Raw genomic sequence first — 14,247 nt, forward strand, 5'->3', positions numbered from 1 at the left:
AAAGCCTGTGATTTCATTTGTGTTGTTTCTTGATTTGCTGCAGGAAGAAGGGGAGGAAGAAGAACTTAGGACTTAAATTAAAGCTTCAGTATTGCTTTTTTCCCCTCCTTTTTTCTTTTTGTTTTTCATTATTGTCCTTAATAAATCTTTTTAAAATGTTTCTGCTGCCTCTTCTACATGGTGTAGTGTAGCTCTCAACTTCCTGATTACTAGCAATATCCAGAAAACTAAAAAAAAAACCAAACTGCAAAAACAAAAAAAAAAAACACACAAAAACAATCAACCAAACAAGCTCAAGAAACCCAACAAATAAAACTATAACTGAACTGTTAAAAGAAACAAGCATTAAGTACATAGAGCTCAGAGGTTGAAGCAGCTTGGAAGAATTTTCTGTGGAAGCTCTTCTTAAAATTAGATCAGTTGCTATTTCAGAAATAAGTTGCTCTTTTTCAGAACAAGTGAAGTTCTTATTGCTGCTTTTGTAGGAATTCAACATGTATTACCATAGTCTATAAAATTAGTTGAAGTTTGGGTAGCTTTTTATTTTGAGAACCAAGTAATTCCTACAGGTTAAGTGTATGAGGAATCTACAGTTTCTTTCTGAAACCTTATGATACCAGTTGGTTTCCTTATAGGAGGACTGGAAATCATTCCTCTAAGTCAGAAAACAAATGTCCTGACAGCAAATTAAGTTTATTATTTGCCTCCTAATTGAAAAAGTATGGTCTCTGACTAATGTAGCTACACGTTCTGGCAAAAAGTAATTTTAAAAAAAACCTCAGACCCTTAAATTTTTGCCAGTGAGCTGTGCTCTTACAAGAGCATTGCTGATACAGTGCACTGGCATTTGTGTGCTGGCAAAGAAGTCATTATAAATGGTAGGCTCTTAGTAACTTTGTATTTTTGCTGTGTCTGCTGGGTAGTTGGCTCTCATGAACAGGTGTTTTGAGGACAAGAACAGTTTTCTTCCAAATTTTTCAATTTCCATTTCAAAAAATACAGCCAAGTTCCATTTGTGCTGTGTCTTTTTATAAACTGTTAAAGAAAAAAAAAAAGTAAATGTTAGATTTGCTAAGTATTGCTTTTAATTCCCTGCAAAAATCTAGAGGGTTTTTTCTGCTGCCGTCTTTGTAAATCTAAGAAAAATCGTTTACTACTACTTGCTAATATTACAATGGAGACAGTGGAGTGCCTTACTTTCCACTTGGTTATACATGTGTGGTTTTGTTTTGTAAGATTTGTGTTTAGTGGTAAATTTTTTTTCATAGAATTGCGTAGATTGGAAGGGACCTTTCGGATCATTGAGTCCAAACATCGACCTAACCTAAACCATATTACTAAGCACTATGTCTACCCATCTTTTAAATACCTCCAGGGATGATGATTCCACCACTTCCCTGGGCAGCCTGTCACAATGCTTGGTAACTCTTTCAGTGTAAAAAAATTTTCCTAATATCTAATCTAACCCTCCCCTGGTGCAACTTGAGGCCATTTCTTCTTGTCCTGTCGCATGTTACTTGGGAGAAGAGACTGACCCCCACCTCTCTACAACCTCCTCTCAGGTAGTTAAGGTAGATAGTAGATAAGGTAGAATAGTAGATAAGGTCTCCCCTCAGCTTCCTGTTCTCCAGGCTAAACAACCCCAGCTCTGTCAGCTACTCCTCGTAAGACTTGTTCTCCAGACCCCTCACCAGCTTTGTTGCCCTTCTCTGGACACGCTGCAGCACCTCAATGTCTTGCTTGTAGTGAGGGGCCCAAAACTGGACACAGTACTTGAGGTGGGGCCCCACCAGTGCCGAGCACAGGGGGGACAATCACTTCCCTAGTTCTGCTGGCCACACTCTTCCTAATACAGGCCAGGATGCTGTTGGCTGCCTTGGCCACCTGGGCACACTGCTGGCTCATATTCAGCTCTCAGTTGACCAACACCCCCAGGTCCTTTTCCACCAGGCAGCTCTCCAGCCACTCTGCCCCAAGCCTGTAGGGCTGCATGGAGCTGTTGTGACCCAAGTGCAGGACCCGGCACTTGGCCTTGTTGAACCTCATACCATTGGCCTCGGCCCATTGTATGTTCATATATTTTCTTACAATATAATGTTTGAAGAACACTGTTCATAGCAATGTTTTAGTCATCTGTCTGGTGTTGCATAAAATGCAGTGTAAAAGATCCAACACAAAAACACTTAAACAGGTAGCACTGTCTGTTTTAAATTTTATGTACTGAAATGCTTCTTGTGTCATTGCATAGTACTCATCTAATAATGAGTACAAATTTCAGACTTTTTTTTCCAGTGGATAATGTAATAAAATGCAAAGTTACTGTGTAAACTCTGCTTAAGGAAGATTTGGAGTTAAATAGCACTTGCCTTAAGAACAACAGACAGTATAGGCTAGATTGGCTAATATAAGTATTAAATATGTGATTTAGCTTTATCAAAGCTTGAATTATTAATTTATGTCATTAAAGATCATTGGGTAGTGTATTCATTTGTCAGGAAAATTACTTCATTAAAGGATGTCCACATCTTCAAGGAAACTATTAGCATTTTGCTGTCCCAGGGTTTGGTGCCTTTGTGTGAGTCACTGTCCATAACAGATGGGATACTGAATGACCTCTGGGTTAGTCTTCAGAATGATTCATCAACAAGTACTTCACCTGTCTTCCAGAACAAAACATGCTATTATTTTTGTTCTTTCTCTTCAGATTTAGGAAAGTTTTAGGTCTTCTTTTGCAAACCAAGATGCTAGTTTAAGAAAAAATTGCAATATTTGCCTCTCATAGATTTAGTTCTGATCCCCTACATCTGGGGATGAGGTATCCAGTTATTTCGACTACTGTCACAACATACAGCCCCTTCACCTTGAATTTTTTTCTACCACTGCAGTTAACAATCGTTATATTATTTATTGCAAAGTAAGTATGCTATTGGAAGATAAATTATCTTAAAGTATGGCTCCATGTTTTAGAACTTCTGATCCAAATCACTCTTAACCACAACTGCCATAATAGTGAAAAGCATTATTATTGTGTCCTGTTATGTCAGAGGGATAAAAGGAGGACTGTTGCAGCTTGCTTATTTTGTTATGAAGTTGTGGGGATGTTCTTGACTGTCCTTGCATATGTAAATGAGGGTAACAGTAAAGAGGAGAGCCAGAGGCATGAGAAGGAAGGGAAAATGCAATAGAAGCAAGCTAAATGGATTAAATATGTTCTCAGTGTGGTTAGGGAAAAAGAACAAGGCAGGGGAGAGGAAATTGAAATAGGATAAAAAAAACAAGTGAGAATGTTTATACTATAGGGAAGAAGGACCACTCAGAGAATTGAATTGTGTAGCAAAACGAAAATCTTTAGTCTTTATATCAAACATAATATTTCATGGTTAAGTAGCTATTTATCATCATGAAACTCGAAGCTCTGTTAAGGAAAAAAAAAATCCATTCTGTTGGGTGAAGTGAGGTTAATTCCTAAAATGATTTCCCAAGAGGATAAACTTTTCCCTGTATGATTTTAAAATTTCAAGAATATTTTTTTCTGCTGGTTTCCTCCCCTAATAGAGCATCTTTTTGCATTTCTGGTTTGAATTTTAGGGTGTGCATGAGATCCCTGCAGCCTAGCATTCTAAATGAATGCTCTGAACCTATAAATTAATTGAACAGATCGTGTCAGCATGAAAAGCATTAATCTGTTAATGTGAAAGTCTATGAAATTACTTAATGTAGAGAAACTTGCACAACTTAGTAATGTTTTGTGGTTGGTTTGTTTTTTTTTTTCCTGCAGATGCCCTCCTCGAACTTTTTTACCAGCACTGTGCAAAATTTTTCTTGATGAAAGTGCTCCAGACAATGTATTAGAAGTAACAGCTCGTGCCATAACGTATTATCTGGATGTATCAGCCGAATGCACCCGTAGGATTGTGGGAGTGGATGGAGCTATCAAGGCACTTTGTAATCGTTTAGTAGTTGTTGAACTTAACAACAGAACCAGCAGAGATTTGGCTGAGCAGTGTGTGAAGGTATGTATTCTGAATGAACTTGTGTTTTTAAGAAGGAGCTGGAAAATTTACTGTTTCTGAAGAGCTTCCTCATATTGTAATCCTATTTATTTTATTAAAATGTGAAGCAAAACCATAGAGTATGATAAAAGTGTACATGCCAGCGACGCTGCTTATCTTTACTGTCAGTCTGGTGCTTTTCAAAGCTGAGATTCCTTTTTAAAAAAAAAGTATAGAAAAAGAAACAAAAATATTTGAAGAAAGTTTTCTTGTTTATCTTATATGACTAGAATGCTAATGCTAAAAAGGGAATAAAGAATTGCTCCAGATATATGTAAATTACCTGCTGGAAAAAAAAAATTGTCTGCTGTCTCTTCAGTAGCGCTAGACACAGCTCCTCTGCACCCTTGTGAAGTTTTCAGAAAAGTTTACAAGACCCTTAAAATCTCTTGTTTAGAACATAACTCATGTCCATGTGATAGTATATAATTTGGGTCCCTGATTACCATGGCATGAGACTTTATGGATGTATTTCTTATTTACTAGTTCTAGTCTACTCAAGTACATCACTGAAGTACTGAAGTAACAGTACTCTATGGAAGTTTGAGAGCTCTCAGTTATGTGTTATCCAAAGACTTAATTCGCTCGGGAAAAGATACTATTATCTAGCTGTCTCTCATGAAAACCTGTCATGACTGTGCTATTGGGGGATGTTCTTGTATTCACTCCTCTATTTTTGAAGAAAACAGTAACTCCTACAGTACTGGAGGCTTTGGCCCATTCTGGGCGTTGAGGAATACAGGGCTTTTTTTGTTCTGTTGTTTCATTTTCTTAACCAGTTCTGTAGATGGATATAAACAAATAACTGACTTTTTATGTGTACTTCATTCTAATGAAACTTCATTTTGTCATAGGTATTAGAATTAATCTGTACCCGTGAATCAGGAGCTGTGTTTGAAGCTGGAGGGTTGAATTGTGTTCTGACATTCATTCGTGACAGCGGACACCTCGTTCATAAAGATACTTTGCACTCAGCTATGGCTGTAGTGTCCAGGCTCTGTGGCAAAATGGAGCCTCAGGATTCTTCATTAGAGATCTGTGTGGAATCACTGTCTAGTTTATTAAAACATGAAGACCATCAGGTAATGTACTAGTTGGCTCAATATGCTGTGACTTTAACTGCCATTATGTTTAATAAATGAATAGCTAGGTATTTTTATATAGCCTCCACGACTAGATGTTTACATAGTAGTTGCTATATTTGGATATTACGATAGTTTCCTTTACAATTGTGATGACAAGAAGATAAAAATACTGCTTAGCGTTTGTCTTCAAGCACTGTTGTGTGAATATGATCTTATTTAACCTCTGAAAACTTTACTGAAAAATATCTTGTAACTTTTTTCAGTGCATCTTGAAATACTTTCTGAAGTAATTATTGTTCTGTGTTTGCACGTCGGTCACTGTTAAATTGGGCATAAATAAGAGACAAAAATCAAGCTGCTTTGTTTTTCTTTTGCCAGACTAAGAGAAGCAATAAGAACATCCACAATCAATGCTAAAATATTACATTGGAAGCCAACTTAAGTGGTACTACTATAGATGCAGCACCACTCTTTTATTGCAGTTTTGTTAACTGGAGATGAAGTAGTTCTTGTAAAACCTAGAAAATGAATCCTAGAGGAATTATCTTCCTACTACTAGAATCCTTTTGTGTCTGTCTTACTGATGCTTTGCAATAGGTATTTAGTCAAATTCTTTCTGTACTCTGGCCAGGCTTCTTGTCCATACCATTCTCAGTCCCCTTTTTTCCCCAACCTCTGTCCTCATTCCCTTCTTTACACCACCACCCCCAGTCTGGTTTATTAAGCATGTCGTATTTGGGAGAGTAAATCTTCTTGCCTGTGAGCTAATTTTTTTTAATATATTTCTAGGTGTTTTTGTAAGACCCAGTTGTCAGGGGGCTGTCACACTAGGCATTTCAGAACAAGCTACCGTGTTTTTTAGGCATTATGTAACTTTATTAATGCACTGATCATCTCAGGCAAGCTAATCCTGACATTTAGACCAGAAGTCTGTAGTATTTTAACTGTTTCTGAATTTATAACGTGCTTGAAAGAAAGCAGTTGATGGAGCTGTCGGAGATCTGAATGAGAGTTCAAATTAACTTAATCTTTTAGCGGTTAAATTTTAAGATAAGTGTGCTTGAGATTGGAGTAATCCAGATGATAGTAAGTAAATCTGTACTGGTATCCTCGAGAAATGTGTTTTGTGTGAAACAAGCCTTAGGGTTTACAATGAATGTTGATGGGTGTTATGGATTTACCCAGTAACTTTCTCTGTAAAGTTTTGTTGTTCCCCCCCCTTCCTTTTACACTGTTGGATTTGGTCACTTTTTGTGTGGGCTGCCAGTTAGTAATATCACGAGGGGAGAGTTTAGACCAGATGAATGTGGCCTCAAGGGCAGCTTACCTATAAGTTTGGTTTTTTAACCTTTCTACCAAACTTGCAATTTGTGAGAAGAAATGTAAATACCTTCCACAGTACTCTTTTGCTTTGTAAACTGATGTCACTGATGCAGTATGTTAAATAAGCTGAACCTTTCTTGTGTATTTCCGACAGAGCTGTTCTGGTAAAAATCCAGAAAGCGCATACAGATTACGTAAAGATTGGCAGAATTGTTTATCCGTCCTGCTGTCAAAGAACTGGAGCAAAACGCCAGAGGACATGAGTAGTGACCATTAAAGTTAAAGAAAAAATCCCTTGCAAAAGGGTACTGATAAATCAGAATGCTTGGCATGCAGGGACCATGCCAGAAGCTTAGCATGCTTTGCATTTATTCAAGAGAAACTTTTGTTTTTCAAGTCCTCGCAAACTTAATGGAGATTTAAGATTTTTAACTTTATGAAATCTGGCTAATACTCCAATCTTGTTCTGTGTGTTGATTAACTGTCTTTAAGCTCTTGGTGTATGATAACTGTCAATCATTTCTAAAATGGGCTGTGCTAGAAGTTGTTGACACTTTAGGGAGTGATAACTGTAGTAATTTAGAGTTGGTAAAGAGTAGGTATTGTTGGTTTTTTGTTTTGTGTGTGTGTTTTTTTTTTTTTTTTTTACTATTTCTTGACACCAGTCTGGTTTGCTACTGATGTGCAGATGTGCCAGAAGCAGCTCATCTTGATAAGCCTGTGCAAACCTCATCTGAAAGATGGAGACGCTTTTAGCGTGTAGGTCAGAAAGACGTTAAAGGCAAAACCTCCCTTTCTTTTCAACACTGACATGAAAAGAAGTTGGATCCTTTCCTGGGCAGTTGGCCAGCAGTATTTTTTGTCGGATTGTTAAAAGGATCATTAGTAAGCCTTGTTTCCATGGTGTCACTGTTTTTTCTTTTTTCTTTAGTGACAAACCTAAACTTGGGAGTTTGTATTTTATTGTCACAAAAATACTTGCACATCCCTGGGTCAGGTGCTCAGTGGATAATCTGGGTTGTCTCAGGGTAAAATCTGCTTTTCCCAGTTTGTCCTATTTTTAGCCTTGGTCCAATTGAAAAGTGTCTTTTACTTATGAGAAGTATGTAGACCTTTAAATACAACTTTAACTGTCAAACTTCACTGTCCATTTAATACTTTGGGAGTTCTGGGTTGGTGCCTCAGCTAATGGCTTGTTTGATAGCACTTCTTTTAATAGAAAGCACGAAATTAATATAACATATTATAGTATTAGCATAATATTAATTATAGATACCAACTTATAACATATCAGAATATTTTATTTTCTATAAATTTAGAAAATAAAGCTGCAAAGAAATTTTTAAATTGTCTTTGTTGTTCTTTGAGAAACAAATTTGGAATTCAATAAATGTCTGAACGTTAGGAAGTAAAACCTCATAATGCGCATTCTTGGTGGTTTTTGTTTGGTTTTTTGCTTGTTTGTTTTTTTTTAAGTTTTATTATTAGAAAGTGGCTTTAACAGTTCCTAACATCAAAACAATCAGAAGGTTACGTACTCCATATTTCAATACCAAGGCATGGGTTGGTTGTGGTTTTTTAAACTATGTTGTCAGAATGGAGAATTGCTACTTGGGGTTATAAATAGTTGTGTTTCCTGTAAGAAGAATATCTAAAACTAAAAACTGTTTTTAAAATGTACTTCCAATATCTATTAATTTGACAATTTGATTATTAAATGTGTGTTTTCTAGATTGGTTTGGGGGTTTGCTGATATAGTTCAGGAGATGCTCACAATGCTGAAATTTAGATAAAGAAAAATAATTTCCTTGATTTCCGTATATCATCAACAGAGAGAAAGGGCGAGAAAATATCCCAACAACAGCACAGTCCTGCAGTGAGCAGTTCAGAGCACTCTTGGGTTCTGTCTCAGAGTTTCTGGCTTAAAAAGCCTGTCTCCTCCGTCCATTGACTTTGAAGGGAATCTGGGGAAATCGGCTTCTTCTGTGTGTCCTGTATTCTTGTGAATATCCCCTTAGCATCTTCTCATCTTAAGTAACAGATTTTTCATCTTTCCTCTTGCACTTCTTTCTTAGGTTTCAGATGGAGCTCTGAGATGCTTTGCTTCGTTAGCTGACAGATTCACACGACGTGGAGTTGACCCAGCCCCATTAGCTAAGCATGGACTAACTGAGGAGTTGTTATCTCGCATGGCAGCTGCTGGTGGGACAGCATCAGGACCATCTTCAGCTTGCAAATCTGGACGGACTAGCACTGGACCACCATCTACAGCTGCAGACTCTAAATTAAGTAATCAGGTGTCAACTATTGTAAGCCTGTTGTCAACCCTGTGTAGAGGCTCTCCAGTAGTAACACATGTAAGAAATCCTTTTACACTACAGCTTTTTTTTGTTCTCATAGAGTTTTTCCCTTCATGTACTTCAATATATGCAACATTTGTGTTGCTATTTTATATATAGATTTATAGGTTTTATTTTTACATATATATAGATATGTATATCTACACGTACATGTAGGTTATTTATAAAGAGGGTAAAAAAAGGAAACATCTCATATGGAAATGAAACCCAATTCTGATAGTATTTTCTAAAGCCTTGTATATTTTTTATTGTTCAGACTTTTAATTATTTCCAGGATCTCCTAAGATCTGAACTTCCAGATTCTATAGAAAGTGCGTTGCAGGGTGATGAGAGATGTGTACTGGATACCATGCGGTTAGTAGATCTTCTTTTGGTGCTACTGTTCGAAGGGAGAAAAGCCCTGCCAAAATCCAGTGCTGGATCCACAGGCAGAATCCCAGGATTGCGAAGGCTGGATAGTTCTGGGGAACGTTCTCATCGGCAGCTGATAGATTGCATCCGCAGTAAGGATACTGATGCACTAATAGATGCTATTGACACAGGAGGTAAGCAAAAATACTCTGAAAAAGAGAATGAGATAAAGTATATTTTTATTTTTATAACCTCTAGTGTCATAACAATACTTAGGTAGTACTTTGAAATTCTTTATGTACATGTTCCCTTGTTCGTTTAAATACACAACAGGTCTTGTTAGTAATAATTCCTGTACTACTTTTTTTGTTTTTTTAAATTGCAATTAAGGGCATAAATGCTTTCCTAGAATTATTGATGATGCTTATATATATTTTTTTTTTAAGACCTGCCACTTACTTAAAGAACATTGATGAAGTTTAATTTATAATTCTGTGAGCTTTAATTACGTTATTTAATTGTATCTTTCAGCTTTTGAAGTAAATTTTATGGATGATGTAGGACAAACTCTTTTGAACTGGGCCTCAGCTTTTGGAACTCAGGAAATGGTAAATTAGTTTTACAGAATCTTAACGAGTTGGATTATTTATGTAAAGAAAGATTGGGAAAAAAAAAATGGATTTCCTTTTTCTTGTTTAACAGGTAGAATTTCTCTGTGAAAGAGGTGCTGATGTTAACAGAGGTCAGAGGTCATCCTCATTACATTATGCAGCATGTTTTGGAAGACCTCAGGTAGCAAAGGTATGATTTAAACTGATATAGCTAGAAAGCCTTACATAGCGACTTTTTGCCTCATTCTGTACGAAATGTCTTTGATGCAATGTTTAACACATGCACTGTCAAATATTCACATGTTCTTTACAGTGTTTATCAAAATACACATTTTTTGTTATGATAGGGCAGTAATATGAATAAAGGGAATTTTATATTAGCTCTACAGATAAAAAAAGCACGTAATGTTCTAACTTTGCCTAAAGATGTATGAAAAACATGTTTACTACTTTGGAAGAAGGAATCTTAATGGGTTTTTTTCATATTTAAAAATTCTTGTTCTTAGACTCTCTTACGACATGGTGCAAACCCTGATTTGAGAGATGAAGATGGGAAAACTCCTTTGGACAAAGCTCGTGAAAGGGGGCACAGTGAAGTAGTAGCTATTCTTCAGTCTCCAGGTGTGTGCAGTTTTTAATTCCATACCCTTGCTAGTAGAAATGCTTATGTATGTTAAGTTATTCAATTATTAAAATTTTACTTTATTAAAGATTCATTTTAAAAAAATAATATTTTTTGACCAGCCTTCCTTAACCTGCAAAGTACATATACAAACTTTAATATTTCAGGTGTTCTTAAGGGGTGGGGATTACTGAAGAAACTGCTGATTGGGCACGGGCAGTGCCAGTAGTCCTGCTCTTCAGCTGTGGAATGGGGCTAGGCTGGGATTTTGCTGTGGGTTCAGAGGATGTCAGCCTTGGTAGCTTCTCTTGACATCCTTTCTTCCTATGTAGGAGCTGCGCTTCGCATGCTCCATGTTCATATTTAGTTCACTTTAAGGACTTTGAGCATATTCTGTGGGTGGTCTTTGGTGGTACTTGTTATCAAACAGTTTTCTTCAAGAAGTCTTGCACATGTAAATTTTATATTTTTAGCAATGCATATTTCTGTTCAGGTACTTAGATGTTAGTAAAGAAAATTCTTACATTTATTTGAAGGGGTTTTTTTTGTTTGCTTGGTTGTTTTTTGCTGTTGAACATTTTGGGGAAAAATATTTTCCAGGGGACTGGATGTGTCCTGTTAACAAAGGAGACGAGAAGAAAAAGAAAGATGCAAACAAAGATGAGGAAGAATGTAACGAACCCAAAGGAGATCCAGAAATGGCACCCATATACTTGAAAAGATTATTGCCTGTGTTTGCACAAACATTTCAACAAACTATGTTGCCTTCAATAAGGTAATAGTCGTGACAGACAATTTTCCTGTGTATTTTGAATTTCTTAATACATTCTCTTTAAAAAAAAAGGTGTGGGGTTTTTTTCCAGAAAAATTATAACATTTAAAAGGTAAAGTAATGCAAATGACACTTAAACATATTTCTGTTTGAATAGAAGTGGTGGTTTGAAAAGTGTTGCAAGTCTGATTTTTTTACTTAGCATTTTAAGTAGCATTGTTTTCCTTTCTGGGCAAGTGGTGTCTTGGAAAAAATATGGTTGGTTAGTTAGAAGTGGGAGAGAGAAGCATACTCTTGACTATAGTAGAATGACAAAAGAATACTGGGTTCATATAGTACCTTGTATAGACTCTGTATATTGTATATTTGGTTGCAGCTGTTTGCAGCCACTATAATGGAAGTACTAATTTAGGAAAGGAAAACTAATGAATTGGTATGAAGGTATATTGGTTGGAAGATCGGGAAGACTGGAAAAAGCTATTTTAGAAGGTTTTAGAAGACTTCTTAACAGCTTAAGTGTTAATCAACTGCAGAAGATGCCTCTTACCGAGAGAATTAAAAGAATGTAATCTAATTTGATACTTAAAAAAGAATACCGTGGGTGGCATAATGGTTGTGATAAATTGCGTCTGACCATAACCTCTCAGCCTTTTACACTACAAATATAACACTTGCTTAATCTCTTATTTGTGTTTCCAGTGCTTTATAGATACTTCGAGGGGTGAAAATAGAATATAAAGAGGGACTCTAGTGGAGAGAAATTCTTCATGGGCTGATGATAGGAAGCTTAAACTAGGTCATTTTAAATGAAGGAAATAAGAAACTATGTTAACAATCTCTCCATGATTAACTGTTGTTGCAAATTGTGGAAAGAAGTAGTTGGCTCTCTGTATTTTAAAGTTTTCCTTATGAATCAGGTAAATAATGTTTTTAAAAGTCAGTCTAATAAAAAATGTATTTTTTACCATACAGAAGTGATTAGGTTCCAAATTAATTGTCATTATTAACATGGAAAGCTGCATGATCTAATAGTAATTTAGAGATCTCACCAAAACACTTGAAGTGTGTGACAGAAACAGAAGGTTGGATACCTGGGAGGACGAAGTAGTGTGCGGAAGTGAATTGCCTTCACTAAGAGTAGATAAAGGCAAAATATAGACTAGGTTTACCTAGGGAAGGGTTGAGGAGAGAAGAATACGTTAGATCCTAGTGCTGTCGAATCAAAAAAAGATCAGTAGGTAAATTATTCTTTGACATAACCTAGGATGTATTAACAAATAATAATAATTAAATAAACAGTTTTGTTTCTAATAATGAGAACTGGAACTCATTTAAACTTTTTTTTTTGCTTTGAAAGCAAGCATAAATGCAAAAGCAGTTTTGTCTTGAACCTTTTTGTTGCTTTGATTACTGCTTACTTTCCCTTTGTAAGAATCATTTTTTCCCTGTGATCTCTTTTAAAGGAAAGCAAGTCTTGCCCTCATTAGAAAAATGATACATTTTTGTTCTGAGGCGCTGCTGAAGGAGGTTTGTGACTCTGATGCTGGCCACAATCTGCCAACGATATTGGTTGAGATAACAGCTACAGTTCTTGATCAAGAGGTAGGAAGAAAGAAAATGTTGTCCTTGTATGAAACCAGTGCACAAAAAGGGGTTATGATCACTGATTCCACATACTTGTTAATAACGAAACCTAAAGTATTTATAGCATCCATCTGTCACCATGTCTGAAGTTCAGCATCTAAAGATATTTTTAAGTAAAGATCTCCTTTATTAATTTCCTTTCCATCCTCATGTATTGCAGGATGACGATGATGGCCATTTGCTAGCCTTGCAAATCATAAGGGATTTGGTGGATAAAGGTGGTGACCTTTTTCTAGACCAACTGGCTAGACTTGGTGTAATTAGTAAAGTGTCAACTTTGGCGGGGCCGTCATCTGATGATGAAAATGAAGAGGAGTCTAAACCGGAGAAAGTAAGTATAGAATTGATAGCTTTATTTGTTCCTGTAAAACCAACACTTCTCATACAATTTTCATTGTTATGAAAATGTCCAGGGCAAGTTCGTTAGAAAAGTTATTAAATTAATGTTCATCGTATACCACTTGTTTTAATTATTTTTGTTGTTGTTTTTGTAACTTCATTTTCTGTTAGCACATTATTATCTGCTGAGTTTTCTTGCTCATGTTTATTTGTGGTCAAGTTGATTGACACTTGTTTTTGTCTAGTGTTTTGAAAATCACTGCTAAATAAAACGAACCCTTACCAAACAGAGTGCATCTCTTTCAACGTACATGCATCAAATAATTGCAGATGTTTTAAACATTGTTATGGACTATATTAAAAATATAAAAAAGAAAATAATTTTCTACATAATGAAAACCTTAATTGCATATTGCAGTTACTTACCAATTTCTAACAGGCATATTGCTGACCACTCAGATGAACTGAATGGATAACAGACCACTTCTGCTATCCATTCAGTTAGGATTTATACCTAAGCCTTAAGTGTATAGTTCAGCTTTTTACTGTGGGTTTTCGGTTGTTTGGGTTATTTTTGGGTTGGGTGGGTTTTGTCTTTGTTGGTTTTGGTTGGGGTGGTTTTTTTTTTTTGGTGTGTTTTTGTTGGTGGTTTTCTTTGGGTTTTTTTTGTTTGGTTTTTTTTTTAGTGTTTAGGTATTAAAAAGCTGTCTGGACGTGGTCCTGGGCAACTGGCTCTAGGTGGCCCTGCCTGAGCAGGGGTTTGGACTAGATGACCTCCAGAGGTCCCTTCTAACCTCAACCGTTTTATGATACTTTGCTCACAATACAGGTTTAGAACAGAGGTGGATGTCCCAGTCAGTAGGCTGTTGTTGTCATAGATAAATCTGTATCTAAAAGGAAACTTCTTAAATATTCTGTTAAAGAATACTTTCAAAGATACATTTTATGGAGGGAAGAAGTATAGTTCCTGTACTTCTGGTTTGAGTAATTCTTTTTCTCCTCAAGCCCTTTTAAAATGTCTGTGTTTTGTGTGTTGCTTTTCTGTTGGTTTGGGGTTTTTTTAATGGGTTGGTTTTTTTTTGTTTTGT

General features: G+C 36.2%; 1 protein-coding gene across 11 annotated transcripts in view; it reads left to right on the forward strand.

Annotated features, from left to right (window-relative positions):
* Positions 1–14,247, forward strand: part of HECTD1 (HECT domain E3 ubiquitin protein ligase 1) — a 64,580-nt gene that overhangs the window by 15,301 nt on the left and 35,032 nt on the right. For 8 of the 11 annotated variants that reach the window (XM_054197920.1, XM_054197928.1, XM_054197931.1 and 5 more), the window contains exons 3-12: positions 3,779–4,013; positions 4,907–5,134; positions 8,536–8,817; positions 9,077–9,365; positions 9,703–9,779; positions 9,874–9,972; positions 10,289–10,403; positions 11,005–11,179; positions 12,640–12,778; positions 12,981–13,151. In XM_054197920.1, the coding sequence (XP_054053895.1) occupies positions 3,779–4,013; positions 4,907–5,134; positions 8,536–8,817; positions 9,077–9,365; positions 9,703–9,779; positions 9,874–9,972; positions 10,289–10,403; positions 11,005–11,179; positions 12,640–12,778; positions 12,981–13,151 (1,810 nt within the window). The remainder of the gene's footprint in view (positions 1–3,778; positions 4,014–4,906; positions 5,135–8,535; positions 8,818–9,076; positions 9,366–9,702; positions 9,780–9,873; positions 9,973–10,288; positions 10,404–11,004; positions 11,180–12,639; positions 12,779–12,980; positions 13,152–14,247) is intronic. The other 3 variants (XM_054197923.1, XM_054197926.1, XM_054197930.1) reach the window with 1 other exon arrangement.

The sequence above is a fragment of the Rissa tridactyla genome, chromosome 4 (assembly GCF_028500815.1).
Source record: "Rissa tridactyla isolate bRisTri1 chromosome 4, bRisTri1.patW.cur.20221130, whole genome shotgun sequence".
Lineage (NCBI taxonomy): Eukaryota > Metazoa > Chordata > Aves > Charadriiformes > Laridae > Rissa > Rissa tridactyla.